The following is a 27933-nucleotide window of genomic DNA, read 5'->3' as shown; positions in this document are numbered from 1 at the left end:
GTCAGGCTCGTCAGGAGCATCTCTTCGGTTCCGATCATAGAAGAAAAGCGGGGCGGGGGGAGCCGCCAACCAATGAAGATGGAGGAGACAGCTACGCGGCCGCGCGCTGCCCGCCCCCCAACCGACGGCCCCCTGAGCCCCACGTGACCGTCCTCGTCGCCCCGTGCAAGGCATTTCCAGGCGCGCGTGCGCGCTTGGACGCTGCGGCCGCCGACATTCGGCGGCGGAGGGTGACGTTGCGCTCTTGGGTCGCGGGAGGCTGAGGAGGCGCTTCTCCTCGCCGAAGCGAGGCGCCAATCGCTGCCTTTTTCTGCCTGTCGACGGAGCGGAAGGGCGGCGGAACCGCCGAGGGCCTCCGAAACTGGTACCGAGGCGATGTGTTGGCAGTGACGTGAGCGCCTGCTCGGTGTCCGCTGGAGCCATGGCTGTGCCGAACTGGCTGGAGGCTGTGGCCATGCAGGCCGAGGAGGTGTCGGCCCGGCTGCGGGACGTGTTGTCGGCCGGAGTGGGCCTTCTGCGTACCGAGCTGGGCCTGCCGCTGCCTGCCAGCCTGGAGCCGCAGCATCTGCCCACCTGGCTCGTCCTGCTCTCCACGTCCCTTCTGGCGCTGCTGCTGCTGTTGGGGCTCCTGTGGGCCGCGGCCTGCGCCCGAGGAGGGGATGCTCGCAGAAAGCCTTCCAGGAGGGTGACCGAGGCGGGGGAGGAGGACGACGACGACGAGGAGGAGGAGGAGGAAGAGGAGGCGGCGGCGGCGACCCCGGGCCTGACGGGAGGCGGCAGCGGTGGCCCGAACAAGGGGGCTCCTGGGGCTGCCACGATGCTGTTGCTGAAAGGGGAAGAGCAGAAGAAGCGCAATAAAAAGAAGGCAGCGGAGAAAACTGGCAGGGTGGGTGCCAGGGCGACGGGTGTGAGAGTGGCCACCGAAGGGGTGGAAGAAGGTAGAGGGTGCTGGAAGGGCCTGGGTTCAGTACATTTTACCTCGCTAGGATTTTGTGTTTTCTGCATAGCTCTTCCGTTTTGAAAAGTTGCTCGTGCTTGCCTTCTTTACGCGTGTATTGTATCCTCTCATGCCTTCTCCGTGTTCTTACTGTCAGAAAATGGGTTGCCCAGAACAGTGTAGTAGGTCTTTAGATTTTTCATATCACTGCAATAATCTGCAATCTTTTAAGAGCCTTCTAACGTTGCAGTGGTCATGTGATTGCTCTTGTGCGGGGTTGCTTACTACAATACTACTGGTTTTCTAAAGTTTTTTTTTTCTTTATAAGTAATGTCATAGTAATTGATAACTATTTGGTCAGATGTTTTAATAAGAAGCAGTAAATAAATATTCCAGAATGCATGCATCTGTCAAAATAATTGTGCATGTGTGACTGAAATTTGAGGATCCATATCTGAGTTTCGTAACTTTTCTACACAGAAAATCTGTGAAGCAATAGCCCTTGGTTGGACTACAAGGTCAGACTTTTTAACATTTGCTCACTTGGTGTTGATAAAATGTTTCTTAATCAACTGATATTAAGGTTAGGTATAGAATTCAGTAATTTGATTCAGTTGAACTTTTTTTAGCATAAATATTAATTGCTTGATCATTCTGAATCAAGAAATATTTAAATATTCTAATGAATAAACATTCACAGTAGCTGTAATAGAAATATAATAGCAGACTTAAACATTTCTTTGCCCTTCTGCTGTTTGCTATAAAATAGTGCTTAAGGCTTTTAAATTTTGTTCAGAATTACGTGCGAAACAAAAAATATGTGTCCATATTATCAGGTGCAGTGGCATATTTGAAAGATCATTTATAGGCCTAAAATTATATGTAATGCATGGTAAACTTAGATTTCCAAAGTTTGTATCAAAATTTTATAATGCTTCAGATTCTGATACATGTGTTGCTTTTGTGTCAATTTCAGAAAGCATAAATAGCAGTGCAGTGTGAATTTGAAATAAAGTGACGATCTTGTGGGCATGATATTGGAAGCATTAATATGGTATTGGAATTTCATTAAGAGACATTGTGTTCAGAATTGTATCTTCTTGGTTATATTTGGATAAGTTCAACTATTTTCTTTATATAGTGAAGTAATTTCTGAATCAGTGGTTGGCAAGTTGATGGTCTCCAGATATCTTAGACAATGACTTCCATAATTCCTTAACTTTGATAACACTGATTGTGCATTGAAATCCAGGTTATCTGAGGAGCATCAGCTTGTTTACACTCGTTTTAAGCCAATGAATGGAATTATTATTGGTCTTAAAAAGAATTAGATTGCTTGTTCTGGAATTCATGCTCTGAAAGAGAAATCACAATTTGTATGTTTCTCTGAATCCACCTTTGCATCTTAATATTCCAGGGGAATCTGCCAACCCCTTACAATTGCTTTTTCTTCTGGAAACCTACTTTTTGGTAGAGCTTTGCAAAGCATTTGAAAGAGGTGTTTACAATATCCATTAGTGCAAATGAAGCACTTCCCTTGCTAAAGGAGCTGTGTTTTTTGCAAAAATGATTTTAAAAGTGCTGTAGTTTGTTTGCATTAATTGCATAGCAAAGCACTTCTTTCAAAAGCCTTGCCATTTGGCAATTTCACATATTCTGATAAGCTGCTTTTATGCTGTTCAGAAACTGGGCACAATTCAAGTTGCTGTTCTTGCTCTTACAGCCCCAGATTGCTAAGATAAAAGGAGGGGGGTCATTCAATTAGCAGGCCTCCTGTGCGTTAGACATTCAGTAGATGCCAGGGTGCATTGCCCCATACTGTGCAAGCAGTACTCCTCATCTGTTGCATACCTGTCTGTTATGTAATGTACAGAGGTGGAGGAAGTGAGTCCTTTAGTCTAAGGAGATAACCATCTTCACAAAGAAACAGCTGGAAACACCCCTATGGCAGGGTGCTGATCATGGAATAGGCTTTCCTTGTGCACTGCAGAGAAGAAAGGGGTGCAGAATGGATCCTGAAAGTGTGAGAGAGTGTCATAGAAATTTAGATACAAAGGAGATGAGGGAATGACAGAAGAGTGTTAACTGCTGAGTGCTTTCCCCCGCTCAGTGAATGGCATGGGAAATTGCAGTGATTGTAAGTATTGTGTATTCTTTCTCCTTTTAGATTTACAGTGGAACTTTTTGTATGCAATGATTATTCTGCTCTGTTCATTCAGGTTATAATTCTGCAAGACAAAGCTGATCATATTTGGCTACCAGTGATATTTAGACTGTGCAGTGCTCTGGATTTGAAGGAAGAAGATGCTTTGGAGCACTTGTAGACATCCATGTAGCACCTATTGGCAACTCCTTAAACATATCTTGTACCATACAGTAGCCACAGAGGACAGCTACTTTATTCCAGGAAAGAACATGGCTGCTTTAAGGAGTTGCTGACAGGTCTAATGTGAGTACCTACATGCACCTTTACCCATTCAAATCTAGAGAGCTGCACAGACCTAGTGTTAACAGTTATAGTGAAGTGCCTGGTCTTTGCCAGTTGAGAGCTTGCCTGCATGTAGAGATGTTCCTTCTTGGTGCGTGTGAAACAACATTCCCCATGAGAGAGAAGAGTGTTGAACAATAGAGTTCAGAGAAGACATGATATTCATATGTATGGGGAAGGAAAGAGATTTGCGATAGAAATTATTCTGACAAAGTATTACTATTTTATCTATGAGGTTTCTACCCGGCAACATTAAGTTCTAGTGTGTTGGTCCTGGATCCCCAAGACCTAGTATCTTGTACAGTTTTCTGACTATGCATTTGTGTTATGAGGCCAATTTGTTTTATGCAAACTACCCATTTTTTATAGTTCCCATCACCAGAATTCTGTTTATTAACTCTAAATGAAGTATTTATAAACCCTAAGTATGTTATTTAAAGTGTGTAATCTCTCTGTTGCATGCCATATCATCTTCTTGCTTATAGTATTTAATGGAATTCTGTACCACAGTTTTGCTCAAAAACTACTGAAAGCAGTTTACAGTTGACACAAAATTTAAATCCCTATTCTGCGTGCTCCACATTTGATCACACCTGATCAGTGTACGTTATGAAAACCATAGCTGGGTCCATAGCTTAGCATAGAGTGGAGAAAGTTAAATTTAGAACTGCTGTATTTGGACTGCATGTACAATCCTATAATCAACTTCAGTGGGAGAAAGGAGGGAAATGGCTGTCCCCATGTCAAGAGCTGCTTTGTCCGCATTATTGTGACACAGTCCCATTCTCTAACTCAGTATACATACAGTTCTTAAATTTTATAGTGTGTGTGGGGGGATTTTCAAACCTTGCTTTATTTACACACACAAACACACACACACAAAATGTTGTGTAACCTGGCTGAAGGACTAGATAACTTTCAACAGGGTTCTTTGTTTCAATCAAAATTACAAAGTTCCAACTAGAGATTTAACAAAGTAACTAAACTAGTGTTACTGGGTAGTGCAGCATAATATATGACGATTAGATCTTTGTAAAAAGGAGAGAATCTGGAAATGATCTTCCTGAAACAACTTGCTCTTCCAGCATATACTGTACACAATTTTACAGTTCTGTAACTAATTTTTAATAATTATATGACTAAAAATTGTGGCTTCTGGATGCAATCCAGGATCCCAAACAGTATATATTTATTTATTGGGGCTTATAACCCTTTGTTCAGAAGCTCTGGGTGGCATGCATAGTGCCTCAATTTTTCTTCACAATAACAACCCTTTGTGGTAAGTTAGGCTGAAAGAAAGTAAGTGGCCCAATGTCACCGAATAAGTGTCTGTGGCTGAGTATAGCCTAGAGCTTACTGTTCTTAGCGCTCTCTTGCTTTGTGTGTGTGTGTGTATATATATAAATATTATATGGGTGCTAGCCTTGATAAAGCATGAACTTTGAGGATAATCTGCATTTCTAATAATGCCTCCATATAAATTTAGAACAAAGAAGGTAGATAGCTGCTTTCCAAACATTAGTTTGGACATGTACCCACTGCTCAAGGGGGAAAGAAGGCAAAAAGTAGAGAGTTCAGGTGGTCAAAAGTATCCTAATAGATGCAAAACTAGAGAGTTGGTGGGGAACAACCTTACCAGTTTGTCTTGTGATAAACTTTTTTTTTTTTTTAATGATTGTCATGTGCAGTACGGCAGCAATTTCATGGGAGTGTCCATATCCTCTCAAAATTAATTAAAAAGTTCAGGAATCCTGCAGTATGCCACATGCAATATTTCCTTGGGACAAAATCTTGCTTTTGGAATGGGAGATATCAGAGTTTTTGCACTAGTCTTGCACAGATATCTGTCTTGAGTTCTACATCAAACTCATAGTTTTTAGTATCAGTCCCATAATTGTATTGTTTGGTTTTAAAACAATGTATTTTAATTTTAATTATTTATTTATTTATTTATTTGGTCGTAGCATAAAGTTATTACTCTGCACTTTTAACAGCTCTCATGTTTTCTACCAGGTCATTAAAATGAGGAAAATGGTACTGTTTAGAGGACAGCTTTTTCTTTTAGTTTGTCACTCTGTGCATTCTCTTTTGCATTCTCTGAATCTCTTTTTCTTCTTTAAAAGTTTACCTTAATGTAGCATGTATTTTTAGGATTGTTGGATTGGTTGGATCCTGTGTTGGGCTTTATCCTGTTACATGGCACAACTAATATCTGGTTAGAATAAATCATATCTGATTTGGAAGGGATGGTCTGTAGCCCACCTGAAAGAGGTAGTGTGCTATTCCTCATAAGTTTTTCACAGATCCAAGTGAGCTTTCAGTTTACCTGTCATTTTCACACTTCCTGTTCTAGATAAGATTTCCAGTATGTAGATGTAGCTCCAGCAAAACTGAATTATATTGATAACTTGAATCCATTTCTGGCTGTCTTCAAAACTTGTGAGGGACCAAAAACTACCTTAGCCACTGCACTTACATTGCAGTCTTCCTTAGCTGGATATATCAACCTGCATGGCTAATAGTCATACCAGTTATTTTCTGTGCCAGGAGAAAAAATGGATTTTTTTTCTTACTGATCATTCTCAATCTATTGGATCCCACACCATGATTTCTTTCTTGATTTTCTAGACATGAAATTGGAAGATTCCAGATTATGCTGGATATCTCAAGGATTGCCTACTTAATCCATATTAAATAAAAATTAATCTGTAGATTTTTCAGAAATGTGTTTCTTACTTTTCTACCAAATTACATTTCTATCATAATGCATATGATAGAAATCAACCCTGATAAATGTGTATATTTTTAGAAACGTCATTGAAGTCTTTATATGCTGCTTTTCTGTTACAAATGTGCCCCAAAAGCTTATAATGGTGAATTGAACGAATGTTCAATTTTTAGAAAGATCGGTTTAAGCTACAGTACCCCAACAGCTGGAATCAAAAGCTGGGTGGGGTTATATTAAAACAGACTTTAAAATTGTGTTTTACAGTCCTGAAAAGACCTAAAGCAGGGAAAATAGGATAAGCAAACAGTGTAATTATGTAAAACTTATTTAGGATTGTAATATTTTATCAGGGAAACTGTGAACAAAGCAATGAAAGTTCTGTTTATTGTCTTCCTGAATAGGAGACCTCTAAACTGCAACACTATGTTGCAGGGCTTTACTTCATTGTAATGTCATTCTTGTGAAACCAAATAGCAAATGCAATCCCAAATGGTATTTTTGTGACCTTGGACTATACTTAACTGAAAGCAAGCTTTAGATTAACTATGTTAACTTAGATTAATTGGTAAGGAAGCTGCATGTATTTCAGCTTTCCCTGGAAAAGTTAGAGTTTAGGTTATTTCATTTTAGATGTTAAAATAAGAGTATTGAGGGAGTGGAGAAAGGGATGTCAGTTAAAACACAGGCCTTCGCCATGGTTGCCCTGACACTATGAAACTTGCTTCCCCCAGAGATAAGGTTGGTCCCTAGTTCTCCTGGCATTCTGGAAAGTCCTGAAGAATCCTTTTTAAGCAGGCATTAGATTTGAGTTGATGGTGACTGGGTAACCATTTTTAGTTACATTGTGCTAGTTTGAAGGGGTTGAGTTTTCATTTATGGACTGTTTATTTCATGTTTTTATTGTTGATTGAATAGAATCAATAGAGGCAGTATAAAAATTTTATGAATAGCATAATAATAATATATTAATGATAATACTGCTGACCAACCTCTAAGCATTTTAAGCCGCAGTACCCGTGGATAATTGATAAGATACTGATAAAGACTTTTAATTTGTGAAATAAGCTGATTTCATTAGAATTAAATATTTATATTGCACAGTAATTAAGTATTTACTATAGATAGGCTTGTTCATGCTGCATAAAATTTATGATTTTTTTTAATATATATTCAGCTTAATGGTCAACCAGCTCATGAAGTGTCTGAAGAAATAATACAGACAACACGAAGAGAGAACCTGAAGCAGACATTGGATATGGAAAAGAAAACAGAAAAGGTTGGTTATTGGTTAATGAATGGTAAAAAGTATTATTTTTAATCTTTTAGTTCAAAACCAGCATTAAACTGGACCTTTGCTATATTTTGCTGGAGTTGGTGATTAGTCACAGTTTACTTTAATGACAAATAATGAGTCCCTTCCAAGAATGGTTTTCATATCAGTCATGATTTGTGTCTTGGAGACTTGTGTCAGGATGAATCACTCTGAGCCTAGAGAAACAGTCTCTCCTGTCTTCTGAAGGGCTTACAAAGTAACAGGACGCTTTATGTTTCCTAAGACTCTTTGCAGTGTTACAGCTGTGCAGAGATCAATAGAAGATTCTGGATTCTATTAGTAAATATCTTATATGCAGTAATTCTGCAAAAGCTTCTGACTCTCAGTTGTTTAATGATAAACAATATTTCTTTTTATACTAGATTATTTTTCATGAGAAAAATGAGGTGGATTTTTGCATGAAGTAACCATAATACAATTTTCAGTGTAAAGATCAAATTCTTGTGTTGGATATTTATTATTTTATTTAACCATTAGATGTATATCCAGCCTTTTCTGCAAAAGATCAAGGTAGCATGACTAGAATTCTCCTTCAGCCTTGCAACATTTACCCTGTGAGAAAGTAGGCTGATAGAAAAATAATAATTTACCCAAACCCCTTTTACCTCTCAGTCCAACAGCCTAACTATTAGACAACACTGGCTTTCATAGCTATGACCACCTTGTTCCTTATTTTGAGGTGCATATTTGTATCTTTAAACCAGTTTGATACCCAGCTACCGTCATTCTAATGTAATACAAAACAGATCATGGAACTCTTATAATCTATTTTCCTCTGAGTTCCTTCCCTATTTCAGATTCTGGATAAGGACAGCCAGTGGATTAAAAAAAATGTATTCCAAATGTACATATTAAGTTTAAAAAGACAGTTGTTGTTACTCAGGAATAGTGGGTTTATTTGTAGCTTTCAAATACTTTACATTTGTGCTCCATATAAGAAGGCCTTCAAGATGAACTTGCCCCTTCATTTTATGAGGAACATTTTTAAATGGTTCTCATTTGCAACCCCCTAAAGTTACTGCATCAAAGAATATATACCTTAAAATCTCTGTAGGAGATCGTATGAAATGTCCTGGCAGATATTTTTACAATGTCCAAAACCACACTGACATGCTAAACAGTTTATGTAGGCTAGATCAGAGGTTCCCAGCCCTTTGGGGCTAGTGGTCACTATTTTGAGACATGTTGTGAGCCTTTCAGTAAATGACTGCTAGGGACAGGCTTGTCTATTCACAGAACAGCTGTCATGTTGTTATGGCCAGTCATAAAGCCTCCATTTATCAAAAGGCGAATGTTGAAATGCTGCTCACAAGTCTACAAAATGGTCGCTATCGTTTTCATTTTCTTTTCCCTTTCTTTATTGGACAGGGAAGCATGCTTCAAACAAAGCATAAGTCTGCAGCTACCCACCATATCTTTTCTGAGAAGCTTGATTTGCCTCATTAGGGGTCCATGGGCTTTCTTGAAAATAAATATCATGCCGATGGCCGTATATCTGCCAGCTTCCTCTTTGTTTTTAAATTAAAAGATCATTTTAAAAAATTCAAATCATGTGGGACAAAGAGCTAGAGGAAGGTAAAATAAGATGCCATGGGCAGCATGGTCTGCACCCCAGAATTAAACTGAAAATAGTTTAATTGAGGGAGAAACCTAGTAACTGACAACACTGATAGTTGTCTTTTGTTGTTAGCTATCAGATTTACTATAGCAAAACAGTGGAAGATTAAAGTATATCTGCAAGATGATTGTGACCTCCTTACTCAAATGCATATTTTCTTGGGACTACATGGCTACTGCACAAGCCCCATAGGAGGCACCGTTTCTTCAGGGAGGCACCAACATGTGCAGGGAGCAAACCGACCTCCCCTCTCCAGCCCCTGTTCTATTTCAGAACCATCCCTGGAAGTACGGCTGGAAAAAGGAAGAGTACAGCAAATATTTTACTCATATTTCATCTCTATTTTTTTAATTAACAGTAGTTAATATATTAACAGTTATATTCCTAGTAGAATAATATACTTCTCTGTGGAAATATTTTTGGACATAGATTGGTTATGAAAGTTTGACATTTCATATTTCTTAAAATTACAAGTATATTTGTATATTTTCCTAAACTATGTACTGTTTTTAAAAAGAATATTGTGTATTTTTTTCTTTTATAATCTTGGTTTTTCAATACTTTCTTGATGCACATACATTTTTAAAAGTACTGACTCTTGTTATTTGGCATACTTCTTTTCAGTAATATTTCAGTATTATACAAGCCTTTTCAGAAGTAAGGCCCAGTGAGCTGAAAGAGGCTTACTTCTAGTTGTGTATCTAAAATTGGGTCTTTAAGGTATTTTGTCAGTTAAAAGTGTATCTTCCATAAGAAATATGAATCAAGGTACTGTTGTTTTTTATGAAACGAATGTGTCTGCATTTTCTAGTTCTTGAAAAATTGAATGTCTGTGTGAAGCAGTGCCCTTCTAGTTTATAACTTCATCATGTTTCCAGTGCCACTCCTGATGCTCACCTTCAGGCATTTTGATAGCATTAATTAATTCTGAGAGAAAATATTTTCCTTCTATTTTAGTCAAAGAAAAATAGGAAAAAAACAAAAGGAGATGCTAAAACAGCTCAGGATCAGTCACGTGGTGATGGAAAGGAAGCTGATGAAGGTACTGAAAAACACATTCTTTACATTTCCCTATTATTACAAGATGTCTTCCAGCTTCCAATGTAAATTTTGGGAGGAAATTGCAGTGGGAGGAAGAAATGGATGACAAGCATTACTTCCATTTTACCAAAAGGATTCCTCTGGATCCTGAGCTTTTTACAAATGAAAGGAACCTTTTTGTCCACAGAAAGCAAATTCTGGATGTGAGCCATATTTAAGGAATTCATAGTTCATCATATTCACATCTTAAAATGAGTAAATGTTTCTAATCTTTTAATAGGGTGATCTTCATATTAACAGGTCAATCTTTGCATAGAATTTTGGAAGTCTGCATGTTTGCTTTAAGAATCCTTTTGGAATATTAAAATGTATCCAATATATAGAAAGCGGAATTAAACATATTATTGCATATTAAATCTTGGGAAGCAGTCAGATACTTCGGTGTGTTTTAGAAATGTGTCAATTTATTTGTTAGCATAATAATTCTTCCTTAATCGTTGTAAAAACTTCATCTACAGAGTTTCAGGTCAGCCAGAGTTACATTTGCAACAAGGATATTCAAAAGTGAGAACTGCAAGATATACCTGTATATTTTAGTATGTTGTTGTAAGCCATGTGAGTCTGCAAAGGTTTGTCAGCATCCAAATTTAATGTAATAATAATATGAAAGACAATTGCTGGGGGTACACTTCTGATCGTATGTTACATCACAATCTGATAACCTCATTTGATAATTCCTGACAAACTTCTGAGTAACATCTTAAGTTTCCTTATATATACTTTGAAAAGTACATTACTTCCTCATTTGTAACCACTGCTTTCTTATGGCTCTTTCAGGAGCATGGGAAACAAAAATCAGCAACAGAGAAAAACGGCAACAACGTAAACGTGACAAGGTACTGACTGATGCTGGGTCAGAATCAAATTTACCATCCATGGAAATCCCAGTTACAGTATCCTCTGAACAGCTAACATCTGCAATATCGTTTTCAGTTGGTCCTAGAAAAAATAAAGGTGAATCATGATTTTTCTTGTACTTTCTTATTTCTCATATTTAAGGATAGGCAGGAACATCTGTAAGAAAAAGTAAGTACAGGTAGTCTCCAGTTTAAGAACAAGTTCCATTCTCAAGGTCTGTCCTTAAGTCAAATTTGTATGTAAGCTGGAACAGTGTTATTGTATAATACTGTATAAGTAGTATGGGGAATTAACTCAACCCATCGTGTATCTAACTCGAATCATTGTGTATTTAACTCAAATTTTGCTGTAGTAGGCTCCATTTTTAACTATGGATTGTCCTTAAACAGCGTTCTTAACCTGGGGACTACCTGTACTGTAATATAAAGAATGTTTCATAAAGAAAGCTCTTCTTTATATATAATTAAAGATGTTCTAAAATATTTATTGTTGATTAAAACATTGAGTGTAAGGATCAATAGATGATGTATTTTGATATACCATCAACCTAGAGCCATCTGTTTTGATGTATAGTCTTCCCATGTACCTTTCTCTTTTGTTAGTTTTGGAATTGTTCAGTTTACTTTAGTTTACTAAATTGATGCAAGTAAGTTAGTCCTTGTGCCACTCTAAATATCCTGTAATGTGTAATTTATTTCTAATTAAAGGACATGTAGTTTAAAATAATAAGATCACATTTTTATGTTCTACAGGTAAATTAAATCTTTATAACCTGCTGCAATAACTTTTCCTTTAGACAAGACCGTAAGCTTTTTATAGGCATTCTCAGCCTTTTTTGAAATTCAGGTGAATGAATGAAGGACATACCAAATTTGTAGCTAGTGACATTAAAAATATTACTCTAGTAATGCGCGCAAATGCACGCACACACTAAGTTGTTGTTATAGATACCTGACACTTTTCAAAATATCCTGGTGATCTCACAAGCATGATGGAATTGTATTCATTTTTCTTTGTTACTTGCATGATTTAGAGGATGATTATCTCATTTATTTGCCTGTTCATGTGCACTTTTTCCCTTACATATTGGCTAGGTTCATACACTATATTAATCCATTCTGGTTTGTGAGCTGTGGTTTATGGTGTAACATTATGTGTATATCCAGCCATTATGTAGTAAATGGACATGTTAGCAAACTGATCATTTGTATTGTTTATGCCAGATAAATTAATTTAGACAAGAATAGTAAATAACAGATCAGAATTATATTTTCATAGCAGTTTTGTTTATTACCTTTGATGCAAAGGAAATATAAATAAGCTCACCGCATTAAAAATGGAATATTTTGAATTATATATTACTTTAAGCTTTAGAATAGAGAATAAATCTCTAGCTGTGATATTTATGGCATGACAGCACAACTGCTGTATGAATAAAATTTATGTTTTCTATAACTCAGGTTTGTTCCATAAAAAAAAAAATACTGATCATCTAGAAGATATTAATGCATATTTTCAGTTGCCAACACTGTTGATCAAAAATACTGGTACTGTTTATAACTTTTAAAAAAGAGAATAAATTCACTAGTTCTGGACAAGTCATACATATCTACTAAGGAAATAATATCTGCAGTATCTCTTAGCATGTTGAGATTATTATAAATATGATTTCTGGTTTACTCTTAGGCCACAAAATCTGCATTTTTACCAAAATAAAACAACATTGTGTTCCAGAACGTGATGGCTAGATATTTTTTTGAACGAAATATAAAATCTCTGATTCTTGGGTTTAGGCTTTGTGCTGCCTATCTATCTGCATAAAACAACAGACTTAAGATATCTCCTTTGTTTTTAAATAAGGTGATCCGGTTTTGAATGTTCAAATTAGCAATTCTAAATCTGGAAAAGGTGATGCCACAATCCAGCAAGGTATGTAATTAGCGTTGTTGTTGTTGTTGTTGTTGTTATTGCAATGCAGCCCTTTGGAGTTCTGATACCACCTAGAATTTTGTGCATTGATTTATATCAGAGGCAAGAAATCAGACGTATCATAATAGTGCAAGATAATTCATGCTAGATATTGATGAATAGTTTGTAACTCTCTATCATGACCAGTTGTGAGGTATAGCATCAGATGTATTAGCAGGACGAGTACAATGCATAGTGAGAATGCCAGAGTTTCCCAACTTTTACCCAATCACTCAGATAACTAATGTTTTATATGAATGTTTAACACAAGGGCTATACAATTCTTTCCTAACTTATGTTGCATATTTTCACTTTCTGTATACTCTAGCCTTAATTATTTTCTATTAAAAAACCTTTTGTATATTATAAACCAGGCTCATGAATATTCAGATAATTCAAATGAAGTTGAGGTTTACATGAATTTCATCTAGGTTTAAATGAATATGACGTTTCAAGACTGATCTTACTTTACTCATAAGTAAATTTTACATGAGTAATTCTGTGATAGTTCTGAAATGTGCACAGTAGAAAAAGAGTATAAATTTAAATTAAATGGTCAGATTTAATTGTCCTCTGGATACTATTTGATAGACGAAAACATAACTCCTCTACTCATCCATTTCCATGTAATAACTGTAACTATAAACTGGGAAACATATACGTTGAAATTCAGCTTTTTAAAGGGACTTTAAGGCCATTCTGCAGTGATTGCTTTGGATAACTAATACAAGAGATAATATGCCAAAATTGAATAATCCTAAATGGAAGCCAGCAACAGTTTTTTCCCCTCTTTACACAAATCCAGAAATCATGTTAGCCATACTTTCCTATTTGTCTGAAGTGCGAAACTACTTAAATTGATATTTGGATAATTTAGATGTAACAACTGTGCTATCTACTTTGATTATCGTGATCAGATAATGAATAGCCAACTGTTGTTAAAAGAAAATTGTGGGTCAAAATGAATATTGAAGTACGAAGCCAGAAACAAGTTGGTTCCTAAGAACATAGTAGCAATGATAAAATATTATTGGAAAATGTTCAGATTATAATCTGCAGTAACATATGTTTATTTTATTACCACCTTTAACAGCAAACAAATGTTAAGCGTTTGTCCTCTGTTTAAAATTTCTTTCAGGAATGAGTGAAGGCCCCACAGTAAATGGAGGCAACTGGAATGAAAAACCTGTTAAGATTTCTCCTCAGATTAGTGCAAGTGAGGAGAAATGGACTCCAGTGTCATCTGCAGGTAGCAAGAGGAAGAGTGAGACATCAGCTTGGGGGAAAGATGCTGGAGATAATGGAAATGGGAAGGATTGGGGAGTATCCCTGGTTGGCAGAACCTGGGGTGAGCGTACTTTATTCCCCGGTATAGGTAAGCTCAAGTGCTTGTTTCTCCAGTGTTTTGTTTTCCTTTGTTGGTTTTCCTTTTGGAAAAGGGCTAAAACTAGAACTTAGAAAAACATAGGAATGTTTCCTTAATTTCCTGATCCTGGAATTGTTTCATCCCCTACTTTTCAAAGTACAATAAACTCTCAGTCTAAAAGGAGGGAAGGGTGTCAGTTAAAACAGAATATCCACTAAATTGTAATATCCACCAATTATAATAAGTATAATATGCTTATTATACTTCTTTAAAATGGGAATGATATTTTGTGCACATGCAGAAGCATCCAGATTTGTTTCGTTATGTGGGAGCCTGCCTTAGGAATGTGTTCCTAATTGCCAGTGGGGGGAAATTCATGATATGAGCACACACATACATGAGTTGTTGTTTTTGTTAACAGCTTGGTCTGGAGTGGATGGAAGAATTAATACTCCTGAACAAAGTTCTGCTTCATTTACTTCCTTGGGGCTAAATCCTACAGTCTCTGGTATGCTTTTAACAGACATTTTACAAATGAACTATATACTTGTTCTGTTCATGGCATAGCATGTTCTATTCTGGTAAAATCCAAAATTTCAACTATTATTGATTCACCAAGTTTAACTAAGTGTATTTTCAACATTTGGAAAAGGGAAGGAATATGCTTGTTCTTTTTATGAAAATAATTTGCTGTCTAAGTCAGTGAAGCTGAATCATTAGTGTTAGTGACAACAAAGAAGCAAATCTGATCCATATCTCCTGTATACAGGTAGTCCTTGGGTTACAATGATAATTGGGACCGGAATTTCCATCGCTAAGCAATGAGGTCATAAAGCCCAAGATTGCATGACCGCATCGCTTAGCAATGGGAATCCCAGCCCTCCCCGTTGCCATTGTTAACCGAATTCCACCAGTCATTAGGTGAGGACCGACCCCAATCCAAGCCACTCCCGGCTTGGTCCCTCCCAGCCCCGAGCCTCAGTAAGGTAAAGGTCTGCCTCCTCTTGAACTTCCCCCACCCACCTATCTCCCCACCATCTCTGCCCTTTTGGCCGCCTTGCACTTCACTGCCTCTGCCAGGCGTGCTGTCTGGTGCCCCACTGGCCCTGCCAGCCTTGCCACTCTGCACTCCAGTTACCCTGCCAGCCTTGCTGCCCTGCACTCTATTCACCCTATTAAGCCTGCCGGCCTTGCCGCCCTGCAGTCTATTCACCCTATTGAGCCTGCCAGCCTTGCCGCCCTGCACTCTATTCACCCTGTTGGGCCTGCCGGCCTTGCCGCCCTGCATTCTATTCACCCTATTGGGCCTGCCGCCCTTGCTGCCCTGCACTTCACTCAGCCTGCCAGCCCTGCTGCCCTGCACTCACTGGCCCTGCCAGCCCTGCTACCCCCAGCTGATCTTTACCACAATTTGGAGAATGGCTGGCGTGGCCTTCTCGCAAGGTTTTAAAAGCCTCAGAAGTCTTCCGAAACATCGCAATGGCATAAGTGGCCTCAGAAAGAAAGCCTGGCACAGCCAGCAGCTGCCTTGCATAAGGCCAGGCTGGACACACCTCAGCAGCAGCAGGAGGAAGACAGTGAAGGTCAGCTGGGGACAGCAGGGCTAGTGAGCACAGGGCAGCAAGGCCAGTGGAGTGCAGGGTGGCAGGGCCAACAGAGCGCAGGGTAGTGGGGGATGGCTGGACTTTGCGTTGTGGGGCTGGGGTGGCTAGCCATGGCACAGGGCTCGAGGTCCCATTCCATGGCACTGGTGGCAGCTGGCTGAGACTACTGAAGGATCCAAGCCTCTACTTCTGCCCCAGCGCCGCCTCCAAGGAGTACCGCTGTTTAAGGTGGCCAAAGGGTAGGTGGGAGGAGTTGTGCCTGTGGTTGTAAGTCTGGGCAGGCTGCCAAGGGCCCAAATTTTGATCACCTGACCATGGGGTGCTGCAACGGCCGTAACTTCGGGGACCAGGTGTAAGTACCGTTTGTTCAGTGCTGTCATAACTTTGAACAGTCATTGAATGAATGGTTGTAACTCGAGGGCTACCTGCATCTGATAACTGTTATTGTGGAATGATGACCCTACATATCATTCTCATGGAGTAACTGCGTATGTATTCTCCCTTTTTTAGGATCCAGTAGCGAATCTGTTTCCCAGCCTGGTACTGCAGATTTTCAGTGGGATTTAAATCGTAACCAGGCACCTGTTGATGACGAATGGTCTGGGTTAAGTATGTTCCTTTTTAAAATCTTACCTAGTTTTGCTTAATTTGTATTTACTTGCATTCATATTCTTATTCCCATCCATTCGGGTAAACAACATCAAATATTTATCCATATGCTTTCAAAATAGTTTTGCAGAAAAGCATACATGCTTTGATCAACTCTATTAATGTTTGAAATGTTCATCCAATCAAATTTAATATAAGAGGCAAATAAACCAAAGTTTTTAAACAAAAAAAATCTTATTTTTTCTTTGTTTACCAATGCAGCACCTACATGGCTATCTCTGTGGTGTTTATTCAGTCATGTTCTACTGTTTCTTTCAGCGTTATATCAATAATGAAAGATTTGAAAAGCAATTTTTAAAATAGCTTGTTCAGGGTTAGATTGCAATGTTGCTTCTAAATTTACACTTTTTCTTCTGTAGTGGACCATAATTGATTGCTCTAAAGTACTGATCCACTAGCCTTTATTTTTGTCATTCTACTTTGAACTTAAGGACTTTCTGTGTTTATAGAAGGTTGCCTTTAGCATCAGGGCAAGATCAGGAAACTGAGTTGTTTTGTAATTTATCATTGTGATTAGTACTTAACTTTAATGATCAGGTAATGATTTTTAAATTTGTTTTGAGAATGAATATTTCAAATTCTTACTCCCACATTTTTTGTTCTTAAGATACATGGTGTGAAATTACATATGTATTGCAAAATAGGGTTTCTTTATCTTACCTTACTGTCTTATTCAGTTGAACCACTGAAACCTCTTTATTTCTCACAGATGGGCTTTCTTCTGCTGATCCAACTTCTGATTGGAATGCCCCAGCAGAGGAATGGGGGAATTGGGTTGAAGAAGAAAAGTCTCCTTCCATTCCACAACTTGAAGAAGTATTATCTGAAACTCAGAAGGTATCAAGTTGACAGCTGCTGCAGGACTTGTTAGACAGACCTGTGCTGTTTGAGCTTGATGGTTCTCACTTCATAAAAAGAACTGTAAGAGAACACCCAAAGATGTCCCCATAGGATTGGCCGGCGGGACAAGTGTCCACATAGGTCATGTCACCAAAAAACATGACTTGTGTACATAAGTATGTAACGGTGGGATTTGCATCATGACGCCACCATGTGCATGTTATAATTTTGTTGCAGTTGTGGTTTGTCAATTTTTTTCACATTCTGTTAAGAAAAGTGCACATATGTGTGGCATCTGATAAGTATGTGGCTGCTTATTGTTAAATTATAACTGGAGAAGGGTTGAAGCTAAAATTTATATTAATGATAGCATTTGTATAGGGTTAGGATAAAGATGTGATGTTGATGGATCTCTCTGGTTTTATATTAGGTGTCAGATGAAGAGAAAGAAAAGCCAGAACCAACTCAACAAAGTACTACAAGTGGCAAATCAAAAAAGAAAAAGAAGAAAAAGAAAAAGCAGGGAGAAGAGGCTAACTCTCCTGTACAGGCAAGACAGAATAAGTATTTGCCTTTTGAAGGCAATTTAATGTGAACCCTGGGATAAGCCTTAGCTGGCTTACATCCATGTTTCTTATGGGTCAGGTTAAGTCATGGTGACACTTGATACCTAATCCACGCAAGAATTTATACATTTCTTCCCTTTGAATGGATTCAGTATAAATCGAGTTTGCATAGTCATGCTTTAAATAATTGGGATGGGCAATCTGCAGCTCTCAAAACTTGTTCTTAGTCTTAATCTGACATTCGGTTTCCTGCTGTTCTGAGACAGGAAACGTGAAAATTGTACTATAAGCTTAAGTCAAGCCTAAATTAGGTTAAGAAAGATACCCCTTTGACAAAATAGCAAATACTGATTCTGCCCACTCTGCCTTACGGCCATGCCCACTGAAGCCTTCTCCCCTCCTTAAAAAGAAAAGTATGTTGCCTGCTTCTGAAGTACACCCACTGAAATATGAGACTACCTTGAATCCCATTAGGTCTGTTCAAAACATGATTAAGTCTGGGTCCAACCTCAGGACAAAAGACAGTTTTCTCCTTTGTTTCATGTTTACTCATTGTATCTTAGAAGCTAATTAGGGTGGAAATGATGTGACTATACCATTTGAAAAAGTTTCTGTACTAATATTGCATGGTAAAGTTGTATCATTGACAGGTGAGCATAAAGTTATGTATGTAGATTATGTTTCTTACTGGTTTCCACCATTCATTCATTCATTCATTCATTCATGCATTCATTCATTCATTCATTCATTCATTCATTCATTCATTCATTCTATTTTAGTAATGCCCCCAAACTGCTTTCTTTTTAAACTAAATCATCTTTCTCCCCGATATAGGATTCTGATGAGCTAGAGAGACATGCTGGAGAAGAATTTCCAGAAGATACCTCAAAAGTTCAACAAGTGGAGATAACTTTCTCTTTAAAGACCGTCAGCACTAGTGAACAAGCTGAGGTATAAATTAAAAGGGCATGCTAGTGTCTGTTTATTTGTCAATCCTTCCTTCTTTAAGCTAAGTTGCAAAACAATTCCACCATTGTAAGCCTGCTGCACTAATAGCTTGAAACTATTAGTTAAATATGCTAAATTGACATTTTCAGCATTTGGATAGGCACCATACATTTTAGTTAGATTCAGGGAAACAGTAGTGATATACCGCTGACTAGAGACTGTGTCACTAAAAAGAATCAGCAAGAAGAAAGCATTCTCTCCCAGCGTTCACCCAGCAGTAGCGTTGTGGTACCATGACAGTTCACAGGTGAAAATGAAGGTACTACAAGCACCATATTGCTTGGTTTCAATCTAAAACAGTTTAAACAGCCCTTGATTCTTCCCTATCCTGTTTTCTTAGAAAAGTTAAGTATTACTTTCATGGGAATTTCCATCTAATAAGACCCAGAAATGGCTTCAATCACAGCAGCGTCTGGAAAGCAGATTAGTTCTATAAATATTTCTGGCCAAAATCCCAGAAAACGTATAAGAGAGAGTTATAACTTGATGCATAGAGCTACCCTATTTTATATGGTTCTAGTTTGATGCATTTGGGATTTTTTGCTTGGTGAGGGTGTTACGTATGGGCTTTGGTGTTCTATATGGTTAAGCAAACATTTCAAAAGATGTCCTGTCCACATACTTTCAATTGGATATCAGAAGATGTCAAAAACACAGTATTCTGATCTACAATGTCTGTTGTAGCCGAAGGAGATGTCCTCATTTGCTGTTTCTACTGAACTATCTGTACCTGTATCAGAGAGTGAATCTGAAAAGATAATTTCCCAAGTGCCACAGATGCTGCAGGAGGCAGAAGTTGTTATTTCTAATGTTAAGCAAAACAGTGTGCCTCCACCGCAAAGTAAGTAATTGCTTATATCAAATGCATACAAGACTTATAAAACATTATATTTGTATAGTTATTATAACTGTATTTTAAAACCAAACAGATCTTACTTCAGATGCAGATCTAGTATCCTGCATACAGATGTTTCACATTTACTCTTCCAGTATTTTAGTGTGTGGTAACCTATGATGAACAGTTTCTAAATGGAAATTATATCCATGTTGTAAAAATACATCACTAAGTATTACAGTATCAAAAAACACAAGTTTTACAGCCATAAAGACAAAAAATGCTGTTTAAATTCTGATATATTAATAGAATCTCTCATTTTTTTGTGTACTTTACTAGATTAAGTCAGTAGAATGCAATGTATGAATAAGTGTAATAAATATAATTTAAATACACTTCTTGATTTTTCTTAAATTTTTAGCCAAGTCTGAAGAGAGCTGGGAATCACCCAAGCAAATCAAAAAGAAGAAAAAAGCCAGAAGGGAAACGTGAATTTTCTGAAATGGACGTGTGTTGCAGAAACACTTGTCGTGGAGATTATGCTGTTTATGCAATAATTTGTGAAACTGTACAGAATTTTATATAACTTTCAACAGATTTTTTTAAAAAAACTGCTTTGAACACAACCATCTTTAAGAACAGGAACTGAAGGAAAAAATTGGTGACCTAATTTCACAGGAAATAATGGCATTACTGGAAGACACATTGAAGAATGTATTTTCAAGCTATGGGAAAAGTAATTTTTAAAACCTTGGCTTTAAAACAGTGCCCTGTTTACAACATATTATTTCTATTTCCTGTCCACTGGAGAAAGAGGATTTGTCTTAAATATCTCTAATGGTCTTTAAAACTGATACATGTCACTCTGAATGGTGGTATCTTGAATCTGTTTAATGCATAAATCAAAGAACTCTAGTCAAATTTGCCATATATTTCTAATATTTAATAAAATCTGCTAACCATGAAATTAATTATAATTACAGAGAGGCTAGTATCACTGAAGAGTTTATTCTTGAATAACCCCTCAACTTGAATGATAGTTGACTTCAGGGTAAGTGTGCACATGAATTGTGTTAGAACCAATCAATAAAAGCATTTTTCCAGCCAAAAAAACAGTGGATTAATGCAAAATTTGCAAAAATGTATGTATCAAGAAACTAAAAAAAAACTTTATTAAAACTACAACATGGTTCATGAAGTTGCTTCTGGTATTTTTCTACTTAAATTCTCAGATAATTTTAAGCTGTTGAGGCAATATGTTCAAGTGAGCCTCATGTTTTATTCCTTTCTAAAGTAGTTTAGTTGGTGCCCTTTAATCTTTGTTCCCAATAATTTTGAAAGCCATGATTCATTTCTCTGCCACTATTGCTTTTCTTTTTCTTTCTTTTTTCAATTGGATTTTTTTTAATTCTTCAAAGATGTGGTAGAGAATGAAGAGAGAAATGATGGCTTCAAGACAGATTTAATTGATGTTGAGACCACCTGTATCAGGAAGTGCTTTTTTACTGCCTTAACCTATGTAGAATCTGTACCTAGAGTTCTTAAATGGGGTTAGCATTTTGTTTTTTGTTTTGTATTTTTTTAAAAAATCATGCAACTACAGCAATTGTAAAACAAACCATCTTTCCACTTGTAATTATTGATTAAAATGGGAGTTGAACTGCGTCATTTTCAAGCACTATAATGACATCACGTTAAACAGGCAGGTATCTATGAATAGTGCATGCTCAGCCATGTACAACTGTATATAGCCTTTATGAAATGTTTGTGTGTGTTTAAAGGACCATAATTAACATAACTTGGTGAACATCTATTAAAGAAAAGCCATGATTATTTGATGTGATTGGCTTAGTTTTTTTTTTTCATGTGGCAGAAAACTTGTAACAGCTGTAACCAATGGTACTATTGACTCTCCCATAATGTCTAATTGTGTACATTTGAAAAGTTTCGTAAAATTAACTTGCAATGCAAGAACAATTAAAGCAACAAACTGGATTTAGTTGTTTTGAAGACAAGCCTTATTAATTGATAGTGTTCCTAATGAATTCTAATGTGCACAGGTATTAACTCCTGTTTCAGGAACATGGCAGATGTTTACATGTTCAGATGTTTGTTTAATTCAGTGACATTTCTAAATCAATTTTGTTAAAATAAATCTAGCAAATTGATAGCATTGTGTTATTTATGGGAAGGGAGCTCATGGATAATATTTTATCAGGATAAAATGGTATCCCTGAAAATACTTGGTACCCCAATAGAGTGTTCAACAATGAATTTTAAAAGGATGTTGAATATGCAGTTGCATCTGTTCTTGTTGTAATTTTTTAAAATTCCTTTTTCTGTAATTTTTAAAAAATTCTTCATATGTATCTTATGTCACATCATCAATTTCCCAGTATTTTAAACATAAGTTAGACACTCTTTACTTGATCAGATATCCTTTTGTAAAAGGCTGCATGTTATCCCATTTTAAGAACAGCTTTTCACACTGAAATGATTTGTTTAAGCTTTCCGTAAATCTACAATTATCCTTTACAAAATGATATTCATAACAATGGTAAAATTAGCCATTTGGCTAAGCCCACTGTTTTGGGATAGTTCTATGGTGTTTTTACAAATATGTGTCTCCTATTCAGGAGTTCATATTCAACCAATTTTGAATACTTTATATTGTTTTAGAAATGGTTGGGAAGTACTTGATAGTTGCTCACTGAAAAGTGGGAGTTTTCAAAATTCAGCTGTTCTCAGTTATTGTGGAATAAAGGCTACTGTTAACAGTGCAAATGTGGATGCACACTGAAATAATTTTCAGTGCTTATCTCATTGCTTTTCCACGTATCCCATTCCTGTGCAGAACAGGGTGTGCCTAATAACTAATGAAACTAAAACTTACAGGTGCAGTCCATCTGAACCTAAAGATGTCCTGTTTCTGATTACATCTACCACCATCCTAAATTGTTGTCTGATCCAGCCTTTTAATATAAAGTGTTCAGCTGTATAGACGTTTTCATTTATTCTGACCTCATTAGGATTTCTACATGTAGATGACAGGCTTTTCCTCAAACTTTAGAATGTGTAACTAATCCTGTTAAGGTCAAAATGACATCTTTGTCACCTAGGGGTGGGGGGATATTAAATATTCACAAAATGTGAAGATTTTAAGCAGTAAAAATGGGCAAGGCCATAAAATTATTTCACAAATGTAGCTTAGCTACCAAATTGCACAATGACAACAATATCCCAGAATAAAGTTGTGTCAGTGTAGAAGGCAAACAAAGTGTGCATCCACATTTGCGTTAACAGTAGCCTTTATAGCCAGATGTATCCAGGTATCTTTTTATGGCACAAACAGAACAAGCCAGCTAAATATAGTGAGTACATGGAATGTTTTCCAAAGAGTAATGTGGGTTTTTTAGTTCTATATTGTACACAACTTTACACAAAATATAATATGTGATAGGATAGTCATTGCACATTTAGTTTTCCTTTCTTTCAGGATATACTTTACTTACGATAAGTATAATAGGGGTTCTACATGTTAGTTAAAGAATTGGGTGAAGTTAGATGAAAACGTACTTTTTTATATTAAAAATTACAATATTTAAATATTTACTAAAGAATGTGCGTGTTAAGATTTCAAAACTATACAAAAATATCTTTAGTTTTTCTCTTTAACAGTTTTTTAAAGTTACATGCATTTTCAATTCTTTGCATAAGATCTAAGCTTTGAGTCAGTCTTCAACTCTTTCAGGTTTAAATCAGACTAGACATCCTAATATCAGTGGCAATAGAGTTTACATGGAAGTTTATTTTTTCATAATGCCCCTGTACACAATTGCTCTTTGATGGAGGGTGAGGTGCCAACAACTTGAAAGAGGTGGTGGTACTTCATCTCTTGAAGAAGCCATTTCTTGATCTAGTTGTATTGGGCAACTTCTTCCAAGTCTTTGATCTCCCCTTTTGCAGAAAGATTCTGGAGAGGTTGGTAGAGTGTCAGCTAAAGAGAAACCTAGATAAAGCAGATTATCTAGATTTATTCCAGTCGGTTCAGACCAGGACATGGATTTGAGACAGCATTAGTGATTCTCCTAGATGACCTTCAGTTGGATTACCCTCAAAGACTGGGAGCATGTGTCAGCTTTCCCAGGTAGACCAGACAGGAAACATGACCAGATGAGCTAATTCTACTTTATTGTAAGGCTATATTAACAGAACCTTGCAAGTCTGAAAGTACAAATCTCCCGTTGTCTTTTACTGCCTAATATATTAGGGAGGCTCCTTTCTGGGTTTCTTTCTCTTCCCATTATGCAGCTGCAGGCTACACTCCCTCTTATCTGATTGTTCCCTAGGCAGCATCACTCCCCCCTCCCCCCATCTCCCAAGGTCATTCCCACATACCATTACAGCATGGGACATCATTTTATGAGTGGGCAGCTCCAGTCAGTACTCATTGGGGTGAAGCAGTCAAACCTTTGGTTGCTCCAATGTAGAATATCACAGGGCTCACATATCTCCCCTATTGTCACCCTTACCAGGTAGACCAGACAGGAAACATGGCCAGATAAACTAATTCTATTTTATTGAAAAGCTACATTAACAGAATCTTGCAAGTCTGAAATTACAATTCTCCTGCCGTCACTTTTACAGCCTAAGAAACTAGGGTGAATCGCTCTGAGGCTCTTGCCCTTCCCAGTATCCAGCTGTGGGCTATGCTGTCTCTTATCTGACCATTCCCTAGGCAGCATCTCTTCATCCTGTCTCCCAAGGTTATTCCCGCATACCATCACATCTATATTGTTTAGCTTCTAAATAAAACACACTAGGAGATATTATCTTTTGGTTTGCATTCAGGTGTCATCAGAATATCAATGATACTCAGTTCAACAATGCTACCCCAGGCCAGGCCAGAAATGCTGTGGAAGTCTTCCTCTGGTCAAGGGAAATGATGAGAGACTGGATAGGACATAACAACCTCAAATTCTAACAAGACAAGATTGTTTTTCAGAAACTTCTCTAATTCAGTTCCAGTGACACTTTTGGATGGGACTGCACTCACCTGAAAGAGCACAATTTGGAGGTCTTCTTGGACTCTCTGCTCCTGCTAGAACAGCAGGTGGAGATCATAGCTAAGAGAGCTTTTCCCTAGCTTCAGCTTTACACCAATTATAGGCCCTCCTGGACAGTAAAGTCCTGGCAACAGTGACTCATGCTTCATTATCTCACATTTACAGTACTGCAACACACACTACCTGGGGCTACCTATGAAGATGACTCAGAAGCCACAATTTGTACAGAATGCAGAGATCAGGCTGCTGGCAGGCAAATTATCCTATCGCACAGTAACATTTATTCTTCAGTACTTGCACTGGTTATAAGTTTCTGAGCCCAGTTCAAAATGCTGGTTATTACTTATAAAGCTCTATGTGGCATAATGTCAAGTTGTTTTAGGGTCTGTCTTCTTCAAAATGATTCTTCTGATCCTGCAGTCAGGCTTCTCCATCATAGCCCTGAATCCTGGGATTATCTCGTTCCCAGTAGTACACCTCTTTGTTGGTCTTCCACAAGGCTGTCGTAATTATTTCATTTAGACTTTGAAGGATAATAGTAATTTGGGCTGTTGTTTTGGGTTAAGTTCACTGTTGGCTGTTTTATATATTTATTTATGCCATAAACCATCCAGAGCCATGAGATTGGCAGTATACAAACAACTGTAATAAATAAATTTTGGAAGACACATTAAAGAAAAAAATGGCTTTTCTTTAGATGCTATAAGCACAGTGACTTAAAATCATGCCAAAATGGAGCTCAGACAAAGGATCCTTGACACAGATAATATGATTAGAGCAGGATAATAAGAAGAATCTGTTTAGGGGCAGAGATTTACCAGAAAAGATTAGCTACTTACTTAAATCAGTTCCCTGTGCCAAATATTGTAGAATGATGTCATCAGCACATTTTAATGCATTTCATTGAGCAGTCTCCCAAGGAAAATAAAAGAAGTTATTATATTTAGAGAGTGCATGTCGGTGAGGCTTCATCACAACTGAAACAATGGTTTATATTTTATACTATTATAAATACTATAAGGATATATTACTATATCCTTACTTTTTATCTGAATAATGGTTTATCTGATTTATTATCAATTAATTAGTTTCCTTTGCATGGCTGTCTGAGATACTGCTCAGAAGGATCACTAAGATTATTTGATGCTTGCTATTCAAGGCTCTTAAAGAAGAGAGCTTGGGTCATATAGAAACAAAACCACAGATGGGAATAATGCCAAATCATCTCATGGGCCCCTGACAGAAATAGTTACATGTGTGAAGTTGCTGATTTCTCATGGAAAATATTACTTTTTTCTAAATAGAGACAAGATATGTTAATATGCACTTGGGTATTAAAGATTCAGATTGGAGCAGCTATGGTATGATCTAGTATGGTTTAATGGTTTCATACAGTTTTTTTCCCAACTGGGTGGCTATCAGAGTATAGACTACAGTTTTCCATAGGGGATGATGGGAGATGTAATCTAACACATCTGGACAGAACTAGATTAGGAAAAGCTAAGTATTTTATCTGAATGTATGTTGTCAGTATTTTGATGTATTCATACAATGGAACATCTTCAGGAACTTGGAATGAAAAGGGAATGGGGGCAATTGCTCCAATGATAAACTGGGTGCCACACAAAATATGATTACCTAGTTAAGTGGATGGATTGTTTTCCTTCAAGGCAATAAAATAAAAGTTGAAGTTTAAATACCCAATTCTATAATGTGTACAAAGACAGATTTAGTGCAAGATGAGACAGCAAATAGAGATGAAAATCTTAGCACAAATTCCTGCCTAGATATTTTACCCATTTTTACAAAAATGGCAATTTTCTGAAGCAAAAGCCCCTGTGCTTCATTCACCTGGACCTCCACCAGATTCCTGAAAATTCCAGACTTTGAGACTGTGAGATACAATCCACGCTTTTCCCAGCCTCTGCTCACAGATCAAAATTCTCAGACACTCCTTCCTGTCTTTGTTGAGTGTGTTGGGGAGGATGGGGCCCCTTTGAAGATAGAGCAAGAGGAAGGGGGCACCCAAGGGCCAGGGGGCAATTTTTTCTACCTCCAAAGCCGGCAGGGAAGGGGCTAATCTTGTCTCTGTACTCAAGTCATGTCTCACCTGTGTAATCGTGCACTAAATGTCTGAGTGTGCCCTTTGGCAAGGAGGCTACATTCACAACTAAAAGGAAGAAATCTAGCACATTTCAACAAGGGCAGACTTCCGTGTATAGCAGTCTTTCTCAACCTTGGGAGCTTTAAGATGTGTGGACTTCAATTCCCAGAATTCCCTGGCCAGCTGGCTGGGGAATTCTGGGAGTTGAAGTCCACACATCTTAAAGCTCCCAAGGTTGAGAAACACTGGTCTATAGTAATGAATAATAGCTGAACTTTTAAGTGGAGCGATTGATGAGTTCACACAAAACGCTGGGCCAAAATGTGATTGGCTAATTTGTAGTTACTTTGTGTTGGGTCAACCCAACACCATAAACTTGCCTTCTTTAGCTGTGGGGTTGAAAAAAGGAGCTGAATCCTACAAGTAAGCATCAGCAAAGTAGAGATGATGCAGGAGGTCCATTAACCCCAAGGTAAAATACCTTTCAGATTGTTAGGAGGAGGATGGGAGAGGCTGACGTGGGAAAGCATAACCTACTTAGAAACCCCGCAATTCATTTCGAAGCAATTCCCACTTGCCGGGCCGCGGGGTCGGTCCCGAGACGCGCTCGCAGCCTTTCTGGAGCGCTCGCGAGGGTCAGGTCGCGCTTTCGCCGGCGCCATCTGACCCCGCGGCCCATCCGTCCTTCCGCCGGGCGCGCTTGCCGGCCCTTTGCTGAGCAGTCTCGGGGTTCGAAGGCTCCGCCCCTCCTCTTCGGCAGGCTGGAAGCCCGATGACGTAATGGAACAGAGGGTTCCCCCCCTCCCGCCTCTCCAGCTGATAGAAGGCGCTGCTGGCTGGGACG

General features: G+C 37.9%; 1 protein-coding gene across 1 annotated transcript; it reads left to right on the top strand.

Annotated features, from left to right (window-relative positions):
* The first annotated feature begins 190 nt into the window (after window positions 1–190).
* MTDH (metadherin) lies at window positions 191–21914 on the top strand. Its single transcript, XM_007435093.4, has 13 exons — window positions 191–886; window positions 7328–7429; window positions 10062–10146; window positions 10983–11159; window positions 12924–12992; window positions 14170–14406; window positions 14819–14905; window positions 16512–16610; window positions 17380–17507; window positions 17941–18060; window positions 18911–19027; window positions 19769–19925; window positions 20341–21914. Exons 1-13 carry the CDS (start codon window positions 422–424, stop codon window positions 20409–20411), a joined length of 1914 nt encoding a protein of 637 aa, XP_007435155.1. The 5' UTR covers window positions 191–421; the 3' UTR covers window positions 20412–21914.
* The last annotated feature ends 6019 nt before the right edge of the window (window positions 21915–27933 follow it).

The sequence above is a fragment of the Python bivittatus genome, unplaced genomic scaffold (genome assembly GCF_059951505.1).
Source record: "Python bivittatus isolate LINGU-HERP-01145 unplaced genomic scaffold, Pbiv_v1 ctg000590_np1212, whole genome shotgun sequence".
Taxonomy (NCBI): domain Eukaryota; kingdom Metazoa; phylum Chordata; class Lepidosauria; order Squamata; family Pythonidae; genus Python; species Python bivittatus.
The sequence above is the reverse complement of the archived record's forward strand: the minus strand, read 5'-3'. Positions and strand labels throughout refer to the sequence as shown.